An 18,906-nucleotide genomic window follows, 5' to 3' on the forward strand; every position below is an offset into this window, starting at 1 on the left:
ATAGAATGTAAATACGGGATTTGTGAAAATTCTTAAAAGTATCCTTAACGTGTTATTTACATTTGCCTGTTACATGCCAATCAATTCATAAACCTACTCCATTCCTCCAACAATGTATTTCTGGTAGGCTCTTCACTTAGAAAGAATCTGGTAACTTCTTTAGGTTGCTATTACTTCTAGATTCCGTTACAAGCATTGCGATTACTTTTTAATTTACCCCTCTGAGGTCAACCCCTAAGGAGAGGTACATTGTGTGACATCTCGGTCGTTATTTTAATACATCAACATGAAGGCTGGCGAGCCTGGCTGTGGGAAATGGGACAGGGATTCTCGCCCTTGCTAAGACTGGAGTTTAACAACCATCTTTGACCATGATTGTTCTAGATGAAGGCTGCGTTTCAGAAGTAGGTGTTGGAAAGACTTCAGCACGATGCGCTAACTGGAGAATTCTATGTGTGGGGTGTGGCTTGCTTCCACATTAGCAACATGTACCATTTTCTTGGGATACGATTTATAATTGTGTGCATAAACAAAGAGTAGGTTTAAATACTGTTATTCCTGAGTAGCAGAGGGTTAATGTTGACTGTCAATCTTGTAGGATCTGGAATCATCTAGGAGGCAAGCCCCTGGATGCACCTTTGATGGATGACTCTGACTTGGTTATTGTCTCAGTGATGGGTTTATTGCAGTGAAAAGACGCCGTGATGAGGAAAACTCTTATAAAAGGAAAACCTTTCATTGGGCTGGCTTACAGTTCAGAGGTTTAGTCCATTGTCATCACGGTGGGAAGCATGGCATCTTGCAGGCAGACACGATGTGGGAGAGGTAGCTAAGAGTTGTACATCCAGACCCACAGGCAGCAGACTGCCACACTGGGCCTGCCTTGAGCATCTGAGACCTCAAAGCCCACCCCTAGTGACACATTTCCTCTAACAAGGCCACACCTTCTAACAGTGCCACTTTCTGTGAGCCTGATTTTTTTCCCCAAATCACCACAGTTAGCTAACCTCTTGGGCATAGCTATGAGGGATTATCTTGATTAGGTTAAATGAGGTAGGAACGGTCACCCTAAAAGTGAGTGGTACCATTCACTGGTCTGGGATACTAGACTGTACCACAGACAGAAGTTAGCTGGCTCACAAGCATTTATTGTCTCCCTTTTGCTGGCTGTGGGTGCAGTGTGGATAGTGTTGCCCTTCTCAATCTGCTGGATCTTTGGGGTCTTTCTCAGACCTTAGATATGCCTTCATGATGCCTTCACACACCAGTCCTCCCTTCTCTGTGTTCTTACAGCTCTGTGTGTTTTTATTATCTTAGCTCTTTCCAGCCCAGTCTTCTGTAGTCTGTCTGCGCGACTCATTTCCACTCAGTAAGTTGTCAATAACCCTGCAGGCTGGAGCCTGGCCTTATATGACTTCACTTTTAAGGATTAGTGCCCTATCAAGGTAAATATGTGTTCAAATCCCTTTTTTTTTTAAAAAAGGATAAGGCCAGCGGTAGGGACATTCCCTTCCCTACCCCTCACCTTTGCTTCACACAGAGTGGGGTGAGGTGTTTCAAGAGTGAGGCAGCAGGAAGGAATGAGCAAGCCAGCAGATTTATAGGTGGCTAAAGCTTTCCAAAGGAAATGAAAGAGTTTTAGCATCACTCCTCTGCAAGGCCAGACTGCCAATGTTGCAACCTGAAATGTACTAGCAGCAAGTGAACAGCCTATGGGGGCGGGGAGGGGAAGCCCCCAAGTGTCTATGTGGCTATATTTACGTCACCGTACTGTGGTTTTATTGGAATGACGTCTTTCTGGTGCAGTGTTAGCACCTCCTTGCCGAGTAAAGTTTATTTTTTAATGCCCTCTATGATCCAGTCCATGTTCAGAACTGCACTCTTGCTATGCTATCTCTTCATCTGACCATCTCAATTGATACACCCTTGGAGCCAACCTATAGCACTTCTACACGGGTGTCTAGCACTGTGGAACTTCCTGTGGCCCCGTTTGCTCATGAGAGTCTGGATATGCATTGTGTTTAACAGGGCAGGGATGTCAGGCAACAGAGTCACATGCCCCCTCTTACTGGGGACTGGACTGAAACTGTGGAAGTGTCTACCCAGGGACAATGACAAAATGCCCTCAACTATACTGTATTCCATTTATTCTAGTACAAAGATGGGCCCAAAGCTACTTTTAATTGGGGTCTCTTGTTTCCACACCTAGTTCTTTCTTCACAGTGTTCACATGGCCAAGAGTCTGCTCAGTTCCCGGCGTGTATAAAACCACCATGTTGGAGGCCGGGAGGATGAATGGGTAGCCATAAAGCTCGCCCTAATCTCAGCCCTTTAAAATCTTTCTTAAGGTTTTCTTTCCATATTTCTGCCTATACCTCATTCCTTCTCCCACCAGGTCCCTCTGCCTTATGATCTCGTGACCTTGAGGAAGGCATCTAACCCAATGGAGCCCAGTGTTCAGAGGCCAGCTGATATCTGTCACTGTCCTCCATGCATGCTCCAAGATCAATCGTAGTTTTCCAGCATCTGGCTGACTTGACACTCCTCAGTTTCTACCTCCCTTTTTTCTCAGCCCCATCCCTATACTTCAGCCATGGCTGCCTGACTTTCCTTTGTACTTAACTCCTGGTACTTATTGACTCTATGTTTAAAACACTTTTGAAGCAGAAAAGCACATCGTTTGCAAATGTAAGTTCACTGACATGTAATCATGACTTAGCTTTGCCCTGTCCTCCAATTCTGCTATGCCCCTGACTCTGTTAGCCCTTCAGAGCTCTTACTCCCTCTGCCTTATCTTTTCTCACATTTCTTCTGAGTTGTTCTTATTCTTTCTCTGGATCTCAGCTTAAATGATTCTTCCCTTTAGAAAGTCAGCCCTGACCATCAGTCCAGAGCACCATGGTCTCCCTATCACCAATTTCATTACTGTGTCTTCTTTGTCCTTTGTCCCTTCTCATCCCTAAGAGCCACTGAGGCTTCTTGAACCACCTTTTGTCCCCAGTATCTAATTAAGTCATATAATATGGCTTCAGGATCCCTCTTAGCTCAATGATCCTGATGTCGCCTACAAATGGTCCCCAGGTAGGGCTTGGGTCTCTTAAAGTGTCCCTTTATTAAAATTCAAAGGCCCCAACGAGTGGAGAACAGTGAAGAACACTTAATTCTCATGGAATTATATTATGCAAGAACTTTCTTCAAGAGAAAAGGAAGAAAGACTTTAGCACTCAGGGGAAAATGAGGAAGGGTAGGGAGAAGATAGGAAGATTATGGGAGGGAAAGTAAGGTCATGGAGTTCTGGGTACCAAGTTGGTGACTTCTGTGAAATCTCCCATGTCCTCTGAAATGCCATCTCATGCTTTGCTCTCATTAACAGAGCACTGCACTAAACAGCTTCCCATATACAGACTGGGGCAATGATCCTGAGTGTCCTATGGGTTTGGAATTCAGGTCCTGTACATGGACAGTATCACCCTTGCAGGCTGTGAAAGGTAAGGCTGGGGATATAGCTCGTTGGTAGAGTGCTTGCCTACCATGCATGAGGTCCTCAGTTCAATCACAACATCATAAAACTGTGCAAGGCAACTATGGTGGTTTGAAGGAAAATGGCTACCTTAGGCTCCTAGTGAATGGCACTATTAAGAGGTATAGCCTTGTTGGAGAGCATGTGTCAACTGAGGGTGGGCTTTGAGGTTTCAGATGCTTGAGCCAGGCCTAATGTCATTTTTCTTTCTTCTGTCTGCCAATCCAGGATCCTCCAGCACCACGTCTGTCTTTATGCCCCTATGCTTCCGGCTATGCTGATAAAAGACTAAACCGCCAAACCAGTAAGCCAGCCTCAGTGAAATGTTTTCCTTATAAGAGTTGCCATGGACATTGTGTCTCCTCACAGCACCAGAAGCCCTAACTAAGACAATGATACACTTCCATAATTCCATCACCTGGGAAATAGAGACAGGAAGATCGAAGAAGAAGAAGAAGAAGAAGAAGAAGAAGAAGAAGAAGAAGAAGAAGAAGAAGAAGAAGAAGAAGAAGAAGAAGAAGAAGAAGAAGAAGACGACGACGACGACGACGACGACGACGACGACGACGACGACGACGACGACGACCACGACGACCGACGACGACCACCACCACCACCACCACCACCACCACCATCATCATCATTGGGTTATTCTTGGTCGGATAGATAGTTTGAAGCCAGAATGAGCTACCTAAGACCTCATCTCTGAAAAAAAGAAACAGGCAATGAAAGAAGGGAAGAAAGAAATCTACGTAAGGAAGGGAACCAGGTCATCTCAAGCACCAGACAGAAGGTCATGTGAGTGCCCTTGATAGCAGACCACGGTGCAGCATTGCAAAGAGTGTCATTTGGTGACTGATTCTGGATTCATTTCCCTTGTTCTACAGGTTTCTGGCAACTGCCCTCGGGACACTGGTGTCTGAGGTCTAAGATGATGTAGGACAGTAGCATCTGGCTCCTCTGGCCAAACGTTTTTGTAAATGGAGTGCATATGGATGCTTTGGACCATTCATTAATTCACTCAGTCAAATTCTAATTGCAAATGAAATTTAAATTAATATATTCTTATACATATGCTTGTGTGCTGCTGAACAATAATTATTTTTCATGGTGGGTAGACGAAGAAATTATGTGGGTGTGGGGTGTGCATGTGTATGTGTGTGTTCAGGCAAGCCTGTGTGTTCTCTGAATATAATAGTTTATGAGTATTAAAACTTAACAATAAGGGGTTGGGGATTTAGCTCAGTGATAGAGCGCTTGCCTAGAAAGCACAAAGCCCTGGGTTCAGAAAAAAAAAAAAAAAGAGAAAAAAAAAACTTAACAATAAGAACCCTACTCCCCTGGAAATTGTAAGATGGATTAGATCACCAACTAAACCAACAAAAGGATTGATTTAAGGGTATGCTTTTACGGAATGTTCATTTGGGTCATGAACAAGTTTCATTTGACCCATTCTATGCCGTTCTTACCTGATAATGTAGGCAAAATTACAGGCACCCAGCAAGCTGAGTCCTAGCTTCTTCGATGGATAGTTGTGTGGTCTGAGAACGGTTTCAGCCAGGGAAAAGGGAAATATGGAGGTATGCTGTAGGAGAAAATATGACAAACTGTGAGGCAGAGCTCCCCAGCTGTTCAAGCGCCCACAATTCCCTTGTCCCGTTCCAGTCTATCCATTTAGGCACTGCCAGGTTGACCTTTCCAAAACTTGAGTTAGATCCTTCTCCTTGGATGTTCAAGGCCCTCCTATGACCTGCTATGTTGGTCTAAACTCCTTTGTCTGGGTTCTAAGGCTCTTGGAAAAGTACTAACATCCGCTCTGACCTTACATGCTGCCTGCTGTGCCTTTCTAGCATACACACACACACACACACACACACACACACACACACACACACACACACACACCAAGCATGTACACTCCCATGCCCTCTCAAATATACTCTCATTCACACAGAGATGCTTTCTCTTATGTGTATGCCTACAAATACCTTCCTTTCCCACTTGGACAGGGCAGTGCCCTTCATTCCCCTTTGTATTCCGCGTGCTGTTCTCAATCCAGACACCTCCTCATACTGTATTTCGTCACCATAAGTGGGATGTGAGGATCCTCTATGCTCTTTAAGACTACTGCAATCCTTCATGGTGCTCTCTGCAAATCTTCCCTGTTGCTCGTTTCTCTTAGTTTGCTGCCACGTAGTCTCACACTTATATTGGGCATCCATAAGCTGGGGGGTGGGGCATGAAACACCCGGCATTCTCTGCATTCTCTACTGCAGTCAGCACGGAGCTCAGTCCTGCCAGGGACGGTAGGGACTGTGAATTATGCATATGGAGTACCCATAAGGCTCCATCTGAAATTCCCGAAGTCCACCGCATCTTTCCTGGGTCTTCCTGTTTTATAACCATCTGCTTTGTCACGTCTTTCAAATACTTAAAAAACTCTAAAACAAAAACAAGACAAGTCACACACACACACACACACACACACACACACACACACACACACACAGAGTCAAGTAAATGCACCTTTAGTGACAGGGTTGTTGGCAAAGACTACTGGGGCTGCCCCCTCCTGGGTTTTGAAAGCTACTCTAGGATTGGCCCTGGACAATGTTCCCTTGGTTTGCTCAAGACATTACAAAGCCCTTCAGTCACTCTGCACCCTGGTTTATACAGGTCTTCGCAGCCCCTGGGTTTCCAGAGCCTCCTGATTCTGAGTCGCAATGACATCAGGACCAGAATTGCAGAGACCTTAGGGTTTGAGCCTATGGGGGTGGAGCTTAGGTCTCTGGCTCTGGGCATTCCTTGTTAAGTCTCACAAGGCTTGGGCTCAGGTGAAGTCCCCCCAAATTGGCAGCAGCTTTTGCCCCTTGTACTTAGGGCCCAATTGGGAGATCAAGATGAGCTTCAGGGACAGAAATTGTGACAAGTTTTGTGACAAGTGGGACTGGGGCAATAAGGAACAAATGTCAAGGATAGGGATAGGAGCCTCATTGGCTGGAATATCACAGCCAGGGCCACGAGTGGACAACACTGAACAGTCAAGCATCCTAAAGGCCGGGGATCGTCTGTTGAAGTAACAAGGCATTGTAGAGAGCTTTCATGTATTTTCCTTGAACCTAGTTCTGAATGTACCGACTGGCTAGGGGGATGTACAAGTGGAGAAAGTCCACATTCTCTCTCATGCTCTTTACGGTTTTATGGGTCTGACTATAGTTTGCTGCTTTCGTGTGTTTTTCCAATGAAGAAGCGTGGTGCTTGTTGGTGTAACCTTCTAAATACCACCTTGCTTGTCGTAACTGAAGCCCTCTGGACTTGGACTTTCTTGTTGTCAAATGGGGACAAGACATGTGTCCTTGACAGCATCTGGGGACCACCTACCATGGCCATCACTGTTCTTATTGTGAATCCCATCCTTCTTCTATGTAGACTCAGGGTGGAGAAGAGGTTTGGGCTATTCATAGCTTTAAGTGCTTGAATGCTCCTAGCCTGTGCTTTTAGCAGCTATAACATGTGTTCTAGAGGATGTGGTCAGGGCCATTGTGGTCATTCTGAGGACCAATGCCCCCAGTCGCAGCAGACTCTGTGTGATGGTTTGCATATGCTTGGCCCAGGGAGTGGCACATTAGAAGGTGTGGCCTTGTTAGAGCAAGTGTGTCACTGTGGGAGTGGGCGTGGAGACCCTCCTCCTAGCTGCCTGAGGCTGCTCAGTCTGTTCCTGGCTTCCTTCTGGTGAAGATGTAGAACTCAGCTCCTCCTGCACCATGCCTGCCTGGATGCTGCCCTGCTCCCACCTTGATGATAATGGACTGAACCTCTGAACCTGTAAGCCAGCCCCAATTAAATGTTGTCCTTTATAAAATTTGTCTTGATCGTGGTGTCTGTTCACAGCAATAAAACCCTAACTAAGCAGCCACATCTTCTAATAGTGCCAGTCTCTGGGCCAAGCATACGTAAACCACCACACTCTGATTCCTGATCCAACTCAGTGACTATTACAGGGTCGCCTATATCTAGAAGACACCGTGGTAGCTAAAGGACAGAGCTGTCTGCCCTGTACAGACACCTGCCTCTCCTCTCTTCCTGCCTTTGCTCTGAAGCAGTTGGAAGAATCCAACTTCTATTAAGAGTCATTAACAGGTTCATTATGCTGGCCATTGAGCTGACAGATTTTATTAACCTCACCCACAACCAGAAGCTCCCTGATGTCTGCACTAATGATCATTGGGAACAGAATTCCTGTGGAATAACGCAGTATGTTTGCACTAGGAGTAAATGAGTTCATGGTGATTAATGCTTTCACAACCAACAACTCGGGGGATGCATGACTGGTCACCTCTACCGAGGTGCCTGCCCTCGTGACATTCAGTTGGATTTCCAAATGAAGTCTCCCTGATGGCTTCTAGGAAATTCACTTCCGTGATACCATTAGTGATGGTCCATCGATAGTGGCTCCACCCCAGTAAAAAAAAAAGGTCTTTAAAAGAATCACATTTTCTCACAGGGGCTTGAGGTAGGCAGGAAGGAGCAAGGCAGTAAGACTACAGTCTACAGGCTTTGTAAACATCGACCTACTGACTAGAGCCAAGCATGACACAGTAAACCTCTCAGTATTTCAGATGTATCTGTGTTTCATCTCATACTGACATAAATTACATAACCTTTGCCAGATATTTGCTCTCGCACATATTTTTTTAAAATGGGGAAGAAAGAGAATTCAGCAAGAGAAAAAAAATCAAATATGCTTTCTGCTTCCAACAAAATCTAATAATTAGGCTGGGATTGACATAAATTAGAACGCTGCCAAAAATTACCGAAAACAGTGACTCATTCTGTATTTCAATTAACAGTTTCTCAGTTTCCCTTATAAACAGCAAAGCTGACAAAAATTAATTATCTCAGAGGGGGTAAAATATTTCCTTGGGAAGTAAACAAAACATCACAGGCTGAAACAATAGCTTTATGTAAACACGGTGGGCGGAGCCAAGTTACCTCTCCTAGTCAATGAAGTTGTCCTTGTGTGGATTCTCCTTTGAATTTGTCTTTCCAAAAATGAGGTGAATGCTGCTATTTTCCTATTATTCCCTCCTTGTTATTCCTCTTCCCCTATTCTTTCTACAATGCCAATTTCCATCAGAATGCTTTGGAACCTGAACGATACATATACAATGTTAATTTAAGTAATAGTATAATAATTGTACCTTAGATTCTCTGAGGTTGTGAACAATGACCAGAAATGTCCTGGCTTGTAGATCATTCTTACTAGATTGCAAGAGTGGCAACCTGAAGCACAATGATGGTTTGCACATGCGTTCTTACTCACCTCCTACTTGCAGAAAAGCAGTGGTTGCAATGACCCTGCTTAGGGACTAAATCTATGATGGGCACCTCCTCTGCTCAACTCTCGAGCTATCCTCAGCCAACGAAGTAAGCAGGGGAGCTCACAGGTGTTGGGGTTGCTCTGGGGCTATGTATTCAAAAGTAAAATTCTGTACCCCAAGATCTGGTTCCCCCAAGAAGAGCGAATTCTCACCTTCAGCAGCTTTTGTCGTGCAAACCCTGCTCCCCAAGTTTATTGGCCAATATGAGGCTAAATAAAGCCTGGGATTGGGCAGTAGAGAGAGGAAGGCGGGACTTCCTAGGAGGGAGAAAGGAACTCCAGGGAAGGAATAGGTAGTTCTTTTTGCCAGGAGATGTTAGGAGACTGCCTGGACTTCAGGCCTGGAAGGTATTGATAGTCATGCGGTTGAACAGGGCTAGGTGGTTGGGCTAACTTAATTTGGATGACCTAGTAGAGGGTCTGCCTAGCTAAGGCTTACGCCATGAAAATTTAAAAGGTCTCTGTGATTATTTGGGGAGCTCATTGGTTAAGGAATAACTGCTGCCACATTAATTTCCAGCATTAATTAATAGATACAGAATATTAATAATCTTGGTATTTTTTTCCCCACAGGTTTCTTGGTTTTTCTATTTTGTTTTTGTTTTTGGTCTTACTCCTCCGTCCAGCAGTTTTAGCCTGTTCATAGTCATGGAAGTCCCAAAGACTATATCTATAGGCCAACCAATCACTTATGACTCTGCGTGTGGGATGGCGTTTCCTCCAATGGGGGAAAGAAAAATACTAGGGAGATTACGTATTTTAAAAATCAGATGATGACCTTAAAATGTTTGATCTCTGCTTCTTCCCTCTATTTCATTTCCTTGAGAATCTTGCTTGTGTTGACTTGATTAAGATTAACGAGCCAACTTCTGTCCTCTTCGGGCAGCTCCTCCTTTAGATGCTCTTTCCCACCCAAGATGACACTGTTACCTCATACAGGCTTCCAAGCTCTCATCATCTCTGCCATTCTCCAAGAATCAACTACTGGTGTTAACTTTTCCCAAACATTAAAGCGTGTCAGTGAGGGAGCCTCCAAATGAGTTTAATTGAGGAGGGAAGACTCACTCTAAATGTGGGCGGCACCATTCCACGGGTCTCACATTAAACAGAAAAGGAAATGGAGCCGCAACCCTCACAGTCTTACTCTCTGCCTCCCGACTGGGAACACGATGTGACTCAAGCTCATACCACCATGGCTTCCCAGCCTTGGTGTCTCCTCAACTGCTTCCTTCCTTCCTAAACTGCTTCCGTCAGGCATTTGAAAAAGTGACTAATCTAATTTTTTTAATGGTGCAAAGGGGTGGATATTTTTTAAATGAACTTCAGTGTGCTAATACGACCTCATTTCTGGATACCTAAATGTTGAATCTTATCAACCAGACAGACCATAACAAATAAAAGGAATCTGTACAAAATCTTTTTAGGGAGAAACATGACAAAAACACCAAATCACAGTTGTATAAATGCAAGAGATAGAAAAGTGAAGACCCAGCAAGCCTTACTGAAGTATTGTTACTCCGGGCTTGTCACACGGTTTGTCATTACAAATCCGGTGAGCGCTGTTTGGCTAATCCTATTAGGGCAATTTTGTTAACACCATACAGTCCCCAGCCAATAGTTTTGATCCGCTTCCTCAATTACTGTCCCTAGCTGACTTTCTGCCTCAAATGCCCACAAGACAACCATGGAGGTCTTGGACATGCAGCTAGGAGTATTTTCTATTCCCAAACTGAAGCCATCTGTATTGCAGACTCCCCTCTAATGTTTAGAAAGAAAGAGAGAGAGAGAGAGAGAGAGAGAGAGAGAGAGAGAGAGGAAGAGAGGAAGAAAGAAAGAGAGAGAGAGAGAGAGAGAGAGAGAGAGAGAAAGGAAGAAAGAAAGAAAGAAAGAAAGAAAGAAAGAAAGAAAGAAAGAAAGAAGGAAAGAAAGAAAGAAAGAAAGAAAGAAAGGTGCAGTTTTGCTTGAAGTAAATCTAATAATAGGGCAATTCAGAAGTACACACACAGGTCAGTCAGCTTTTACCTCTAGGGGGATTTTTGGTTTTAACTCTTGTGTCTCTGCAACCTGCAAGACTCTTCTCCTGTCTCAATATCACAGTTTTAGAAGAAGACTGCAGTTGTAAAATAAACTTCCATTACTTTCTAGGAACTCACTGGCAAGGCTCTCTGTAATTACAAAGTCACTGTGAAGTTGCCTCAGGCAAGGGGTGGAGAATGGCGGGACATAAACCACCCACAGTCAGAGCTTCAGCGCTTTGGTTTCATCTCCACTATCCAGCTAGGTAGGCTGACACAGGTTGGCCACCTGCAAAGAGAAACTTAGAAACTGTCTCATGTATGAGAAAGGACTATTGTGGTTGCCCCATTTTACTCTGAAATGCACCTGAACCCACGAACCAATGCATGGGAGATGGACAGATTGATGCTGAAACCGAACCAGTGAACCAGCAAGTGTAGAACTATGGGTTCACCCTGAGAACCGTTATGTTCACTCTTATGTTGGAAAAGTTTTCTTTGCTTTTCTTTTCTTTTTTGAAGATTTATTTTATTTATACGAGTACACTGTCGCTGTCTTCAGACACACCAGAAGAGGGCACCAGATCCCATTACAGATGGTTGAGAGCCACCTTGTGGTTGCTGGGAATTGAACTCGGGACCTCTGGAAGAGCTGTCAGTGCTCTTAACCACTGAGCCATCTCTTCAGCCCGAAAGTTTTCTTACTAAGCCGCTAAAAGGGTTGAATAGCCTTCACTGATGTTCCTGCAGGGCAAGGGAGGACGTGTGCTAGTATTTATGATGAATGTGTTCTTACATTAACTGAATGGGTAGCTGAACGACAACTTCTGAAAAGCTTTGTAAGCTGTATTCCACACACAGCCTGCTATCCTTTGGGTTAACTACAGGTTAACCCAAGCATCATCCTTCTACCTGGAAGCTAGTCTAGCCTGGTAAAATGGTGATGGAGTATGTCTAGTCAGGCTCGGACAAGACAGACCTCTGAGAGCCTAGGACTGTAGTGTCAGTGTATGTTGCCCTTTCTGTCCTTTCCTTTTCGATGTCTGCAACACTGGTTCTTGCAACCACTGACTCACTCCTTCAGACCTTATAGCCAAACTTTTTATTTCCCGTAGCTGCTTAGTATTTAAATCGCAAGCTTCAGCTTGCTGGCTTTTTCCCTACTGCGGTGCTCTGAATAAGAAATACTCCCCGTAGACTCGTGTGGTTGGATAGTTGGTCCCCAGTTGGTGGTGCTGTGTAGGGAGGTTATGGAACGTTTGGGACTTGGAGCCTTGCTGGAGAAAGTCTATTAGTGAAGGTAGGCTTTGAGGTAGTATACAGCCTGCCCTCACTTCCTCCTTCCCACACTTCTCTTGCTCTTTTATTCTCTCTCTCTCTCTCTCTCTCTCTCTCTCTCTCTCTCTCTCTCTCTCTCTCCCACCCCCACCCCCACCCCCACCACCAGTGTGTGGATGGTATCTGAGCTCCTGGCTCTCATGCCTCCTACCATGATGGACTGTAACCCATGTGGAACTGTAAGCTTAACCATATCAACCCTTTTTCTCATCTAACTTGCTTTTGGTCATGGCATTTTGTCCTAGCAACAAAACAGTAAGGAATTAGTTCATATTTTGCCACATTGTAATGGGGTTGATCTTCTAAATCAAGTCTCACATGACTACTCCTTGCTCAAAACCATTCTGTGGTTCTCCTGTCTATGCCTCCCTTCTCAAATCGCATTCCTTATTCTCCAAGGTGTGTCAGCAGGCTGTCTGCACATTCAAATCAGCTTCTCGCTGTAGTCTGGCTTCTGCCTGTCGTCTTTTCCCGCAGCTCTTCCCTTCCCTTTGTTTTAAATTAGTTCATTCCCCCCCCCTTAACTAGCCCTGCGTACCTTTGAGACACCTTTCATCTCAAGTCCATTAATTAGCATTGGAAGACGTAAGGAAAAACAGGACTCAAGAGAACGGACACAAAAGACCAGCCAGAAAGCTTACTGCATTGATGCCAAGGCTCGCGTCACTGAGCGGTGTGTTTCCAGACAGCTGATATGAAAGAGAAAGGACTGACGTGGCTCATTTGGGGTTTCTTTGGGAGAAAAATAAAGGTTTTCCTCTTGTGAGAAAACTGAAGAGAAAATTTTACCATGGCATTTCATTTGGGGGGGCATAAGTGACTTAGTGATTTTAACAGTGTCCCCATAGCAAATAGTTCAGGGTTCCTGAATCTGTGAACCGACATCAATGGAAGGCAGTGTGACAAAACATGGGTGGAGAGCCTCTGCCATTCAGATCACGGGGTGCCATTTTGTGGTCTGAGCAGCAGATCATAGGTACTTTTTTCCTCATGGGTGTTTTCGTTTTGGTTTTGCATTGCATGTCAGCCAGCCTCTTTGTATAAAGCTGGACTGCAAGAAGGATGTACTTTTGGTGATTCAGATATAAAAACTTGGAGGGATTATTTTAAAGGCTGTAATAATATCAATATCTTTGCATTGCAAATAAGTCCACTCAAGCAAATAAACCTCCCTCTTTCTCTGCTACAGTATGTCCTGAGAGCCTCTCCACTCCCCTTCCCTGTCTCCCCCCCGCTGGACACACCCCTTCCCCACCCTCCCTCAGCACCAGGTCAGTCAGTACCAGTTCTGCTGCAGACTTTTGTGTTTCTCACTCTTATGCTCAATGAGACTACTCATACTTTGATGGCAAAGATCTAATTTATTATTTTCTGTACTCCGCTCCAGTTGGATAAATATTTGATTGACTTTCTTGTTACAGAGGAGGGTAGAGTCCTAAGTGTGGTTTGGTCACCGTGATGGTTTGTATATGCTCAGGGAGTGGCACGATTAGAAGGTGTGGTCCTGTTGGAGTGGTGTGTCACTGTGGTGTGGGCTTTAAGACCCTCATCCTAGCTGCTTGGAAACCAGTATTCTGCTAGCAGCCTTCAGATGAAGATGTAGAACTCTCAGCTCCTCCTGCACCATGCCTGCCTGGTTGCTGCCATGCTCCTGCCTTGATGATAATGGACTGAACCTCTGAACCTGTAAGCCAGCCTCAATTAAATGTTGTCCGCATAAGAGTTGCCTTGGTCATGGTGTCTGTTCACAGCTGTAAAACCCTAAGACAGTCACCTATCTTCTCTTAAGCTCTGTGCCCAAGTTCCCTACTCCTCTTCTTGGTCACTCTGCACCCCACCCCACCCCCAAGATTCTATGCCCTCTCTTAGCACTGATACATCACCTATTTGTCCCTCCACTTCCCCAGCCTCGTCACCTCTTTCCCATTAGAGGGGGTTCAGTGACTCCTGGGTGAGTCCCAGCATTCTAGTTGGTACTTTTCATGGCCTGCTTGGAGGCGTCTGTACTCATACCCACCCTAGTGTGCTACAAGCTGAGATCTTCCTGAGACTGAAGCCACTCAGGCCTCCTAGGCCACTTAATAGTCATGGCATTAATGAGGGAGGCTGAGAAACAGTAAAGGGACAGGTGGAGAGTTCTTCTGCAGAGCCTGGGAAGAAACCCAGAGTGGTACTCATAGGCATGAGATTCTACAAATCAGGAAATGTGCCTTTGGGAAGAGTGGTATAGCCAACCTCACCACTAGATAGCAACAACTTCATCATGGCTGGGGATGACATGCTAGGTCTCGGGCACTGCAAGAAAGCCCATGAGTAAGTGAGGCCCCTGGAAATAATCAACAGGTGCTAACACTATGATCAAGTACACTGTAGGCTCAACCAATAGAACGGACATTTAGAAGCAACATCCTTGTAGGAAGTTGGAAGACCCAAAGGCAGCCCTTGGTCTGTCCTAGGACTACCTGGACTACCTCCATCCTGAGGCTGGGCCAAGTGGAACCCTGTCTCCTATGGCTTCATTGAATCAATTTTCTATCCTCCTCCTCTTTATCAGTCTTCTCCTATACTTCCTCCACGACCCCTTGTCTGGCTCCATTGAACATACAGACACCTAAAGAGACAAGACGGGACATTCTCTAGATGGCTACTCTAAGTTGAGGAGAGATTGTTCTCAACAGAGTGAGTTTAGTAAACATCAGGTTTGACCTGCTTCATAGGTACCATGTTCCCCAGGCAACATCATTTCCTCTCCGGTATCCTATTACCACATCAGCAAAGAACTCGGGACACAAAGACGGCTGGTTTCCTTGGAAGACAAGGATGATGCAGAAAGCCCCCCATAAGTGCAAGTTTTGCAGCATAGTTCTGGGCCCTCTTCAAGGCAGATCCCATAAGGGACCATTTCTACTTCTTTCTCCTTCCTTCCTCATGCACACCCATCACCCTAGTCCGAAAGAGTTCAACACTGCTCTGTGTGGGTGGCTCTTGCTCATTGGTGATTTTTCTAGGTGCACACAATCAGTGGGTTTAGGGTTAGTGTCTCTCTGTGCACTTCCTGTTGAAGTCGCAGTGAAGAGGAGAATAGATAAGGAATTTGGGCTGGGAAATGTCCTCCTCTGCCACCCATTAAATATCTCAAAAGACACAGTTCTGCATCCTCACTTTAAGCAAGTGAAAAATAATATAAATGAATTTAAACTTGTCTTTCTTTCAAACCTACCCTGTCACCCTTAGGGCCAGACTACTTTGAAACTACTTTGTGGTAGAAACTCTGAAAACATTAGATAGCGGTACATAACATGGACTTAAGTCCTTGGAGACCACAAGAAGTAAACATGTGTTTGTTTAATTCAAAGATATATGCTCATTGTTAGGGGCCCACTGGGTCCAAATCTTTTTGTCTTAAAAATAAACTTGGGGATCTTTCTTCAGTAGGTTTGGCCTTCTAGCCCAATCTTCAAGAACCATTCATAATGGTTACCAAATTGTGGTGGTGATGGTGGTTGTCTTGAAATGGTTCTTTTAGGTAACTACGTATATTAAACTGCTTTTGAAATTATAAACTCCCTTCTCTCTGGAAAAGAAATCTCAAACAAACAAACCAAAAAACAAATGGCTGTGTAGGGTAGGTATCAGGATATGAAACAAAAGCTATCCAGTCTGATGTTGGGTACTAAAGAAATATTTAGATAAGGACAAAGAAGTGGGAATCATCAGAGTGGAAAAAAATTCTTTTAACGTCATAGTAGAGGGAGAAGAGATGAGTATATACCTGGAATGAGGAACAACCACAGTAACGTCAACACTTCTCAAGCTCCACACTATTGATAGAATAGACAAGATTAGCCTTGTGTTGGGGGTACCCTATGCATCACAGGCTATCAAGTACCATCACTGGCTCAAACACATCAGATGTCAGGACACAGTCCCTGCTCTCAATGTGACAATCAACATTGCCTCCACACACTGTTATGGAAAGAAGACTCCACTGAAGTTGAGAGTTAACTTATGTTATAAGAGTTATTTGATGGAGTTGTGGACCAGATGGAATAAGCATTAGGACCTGGGTTTAGATCCCCAGCCTCCATGTAAAAAGTGCGGTACGGCAGTGTATGTACATGATCCCAGTGCTGTGTTGAAACAGGAGGATCCCTGGGACTTCTCCGCCAGTCAGTCTAACCAAATGAGTAAGCTCTAGTTTCAGTCAAGACCTTGTCTCAAAAAATAATGTGAAGAGTGTCTCTCCTCTCTCTCTCTCTCTCTCTCTCTCTCTCTCTCTCTCTCTCTCTCTCTCTCTCTCTCTCTCTCTCTTCCTCTCTTCCTCTCCTGGCTTGACACGATAAAAAAAAAAAAAAAAAAAAAAGGCAGGAAGACTAAGCTCCTCCCTTCATTCCCACGTTGATCATTCTTCCACAGTGAGCCCTGTACTCCTCACCCAGAGGACCATTGGGTGTCAGCCTCCTATGTATGGTATTCTTAGACATGGATCACCACCATACTGTCATTTCTAACTCTTCCACAAGCCTGAAATGACTTAAATCTCACCGATGAGTATAAACTCTGGCAACCTTACATACAGGTTAAATTGGTAGCAAGATCACTCTCGGGGCCCTCCACACTCCTGAGAAAGCATGCCCGGGACACCAATACTAGCTTCCCATCACCCAGAAAGTACACTTACTTCCTTCTTCTGGTTTTCTTAGAGAAAACAAAATCAAAAGGGCTCTAAAGGTCATGAGACACCTTCTCAACAGAGAGCAGTAAAATGTGGCTTTTAGGAGCCTGAATATGTGTCTGGAGATGATATGCCCAAAATATGGTTGGCAGAGTGTCTGGAATGCCCCTCTGAAGTGATTGGGCACTTTTCAGTTTCCCAATGCAGGAGACACAATGCAACAGAAACTCCCCTGCAGTCCTCCGCATATTGATGCGTTTTAGCTTTCAGATCTGAGTTCTCGATGGCAGCATCTGTTCCTGGTAAGGGAAGTGAAAGGCTCAAGTCTTTTGAGGCTTTTCTTAAGATTCTGTTCTTAAAATAAGGTGTCCATGATTACCAGTCAGCAGTAGAAATGCTGGGGTCTGTGGAGGCCATTAAAGAATTGGTTCTTCCTGGTGATACATCATACTTCAAGGGTTCACTTCTGTACAAGATGACCCCACATGTCACCCGTCTGTAAGAACCTTTGCTTATATATGGAGTACACTTCTCAGTGTCAAGCTCTGACCAACCACTGCCCAAGGGAGGGAAATGGGCCTTTCACGTTCACTCGCCAAGAAAGGATGTTTCTATTTTCAACCAGGTGTCTTCCCTTTCCTTTGACCACATCTCATTATTCTGGTGACCTCCATGATTGTGTATCTGTTTCTCTTCTTCCTTTCATTTTCAGTCACACTTCTTCCCTGCTCCACTGGCCTTCTTAACTCTCTTTGGCTACACGAATGCTGCTGCCCAATGTACACTTGGGATGGTGATAACCAAGGGAATTGGAGATCAGTGAACGTCTCTACTGAAAGAGCTACCACTGAGCTACAACGGAAGCCATGGTGGACGCTGTGCTTTTTTTCAAGAAAACAGATGCTCTGACCTTGGCATTGTGCTTGTCTTAAACATGAGCCATCCTCAAATATACCATGGCTCACTCAAGTAGAAACAGAGTTTCCATAGCTATTTCAAGGCACTAGGAAATTCAGTGGAATTTTATTACAACTTTCTGTAGAAAAGGAATACACACACATGCACTCGTGTCAGTTGCCTCCACAGTAAACTTCTCTTCTGCCTCCAGTGCCACCTGACTTCATCACACCCTACATGTCCCCAAGGAGAAAGAATCTTGGGGCCAGTCAACATTCCAAAGAAACAAAGAAACGAAGCAGTGACACCATGGTTCTTTCATGTAATCTTCATTGTCTCTTAGAGACAACTGGATCTGTAAGGTATTTACAATCAAAAGGCAAACTCTACTCTTGCAGACTTCACTGATGGGCAACATTTTCTGTAATCAAGAAAACCCAGATGCTAACATGCTGTGTTGTGTTTGCCATGAAGGGAGACTGAGAAACTGTGCTGGGGAACACACACAGAAAGGCCCAGGGTGGACAGATCAGGGACGGCCATACTGTTTTGCAACAATAAAGAGGAGAGCAAGAGCAAGAGGAGGTTCCAGGTAAGAAGGACTGCATAGGCAAAGTCCTGGTGAAGGAAAGACTTCAAGGTTCATTGGAAAAGAGAAATGGCAAGATCACCTAAAACTCACCAGACATTGGTGACATACACCTTTAATCCCAGCACTCACTTGGAGGAAGAGGCAGGCAGATTTTGTGAGTTTGAGGCCAGCCAGTGCTATATGGTAAGACGCTGCCTCAACATAGACAGACAGACAGACAGACAGACAAATTCATCTCAGCACATCAAGAAGAGAGGGGGCCCATCTTAGCTGTCAGCAGTAAGCAAGCCTGATAAACACAGTTCAAATGAACTAGGAAGCCATGGAGGAGAACCAACCGAGATGGTATTTTCCAATCTGTTTTCCTATCATGAGGAGAAAGTTGAGAATGGCAACGGTTATGACCAGTTTAGAGTTCTGCAATGGGATCATACAGGAAGTGGTTATAGCCCCTAGCACATCAGCAGTAGCTCTAGAAGGTTCCCAGGA

General features: G+C 44.7%; 1 protein-coding gene and 1 pseudogene across 2 annotated transcripts in view; one reads left to right on the plus strand and one right to left on the minus strand.

The window, feature by feature from the left end:
• Adtrp (androgen dependent TFPI regulating protein) overlaps nt 1–18,906 on the minus strand; it is a 62,680-nt gene that overhangs the window by 9,277 nt on the left and 34,497 nt on the right. For both annotated transcript variants that reach the window (XM_032885110.1, XM_032885111.1), the window contains one exon: nt 4,990–5,105. In XM_032885110.1, coding sequence (XP_032741001.1) covers nt 4,990–5,105 — 116 coding nt within the window. The remainder of the gene's footprint in view (nt 1–4,989; nt 5,106–18,906) is intronic.
• LOC116883847 lies at nt 705–17,860 on the plus strand (annotated as a pseudogene).

This window comes from Rattus rattus, chromosome 14 (genome assembly GCF_011064425.1).
Source record: "Rattus rattus isolate New Zealand chromosome 14, Rrattus_CSIRO_v1, whole genome shotgun sequence".
Lineage (NCBI taxonomy): Eukaryota > Metazoa > Chordata > Mammalia > Rodentia > Muridae > Rattus > Rattus rattus.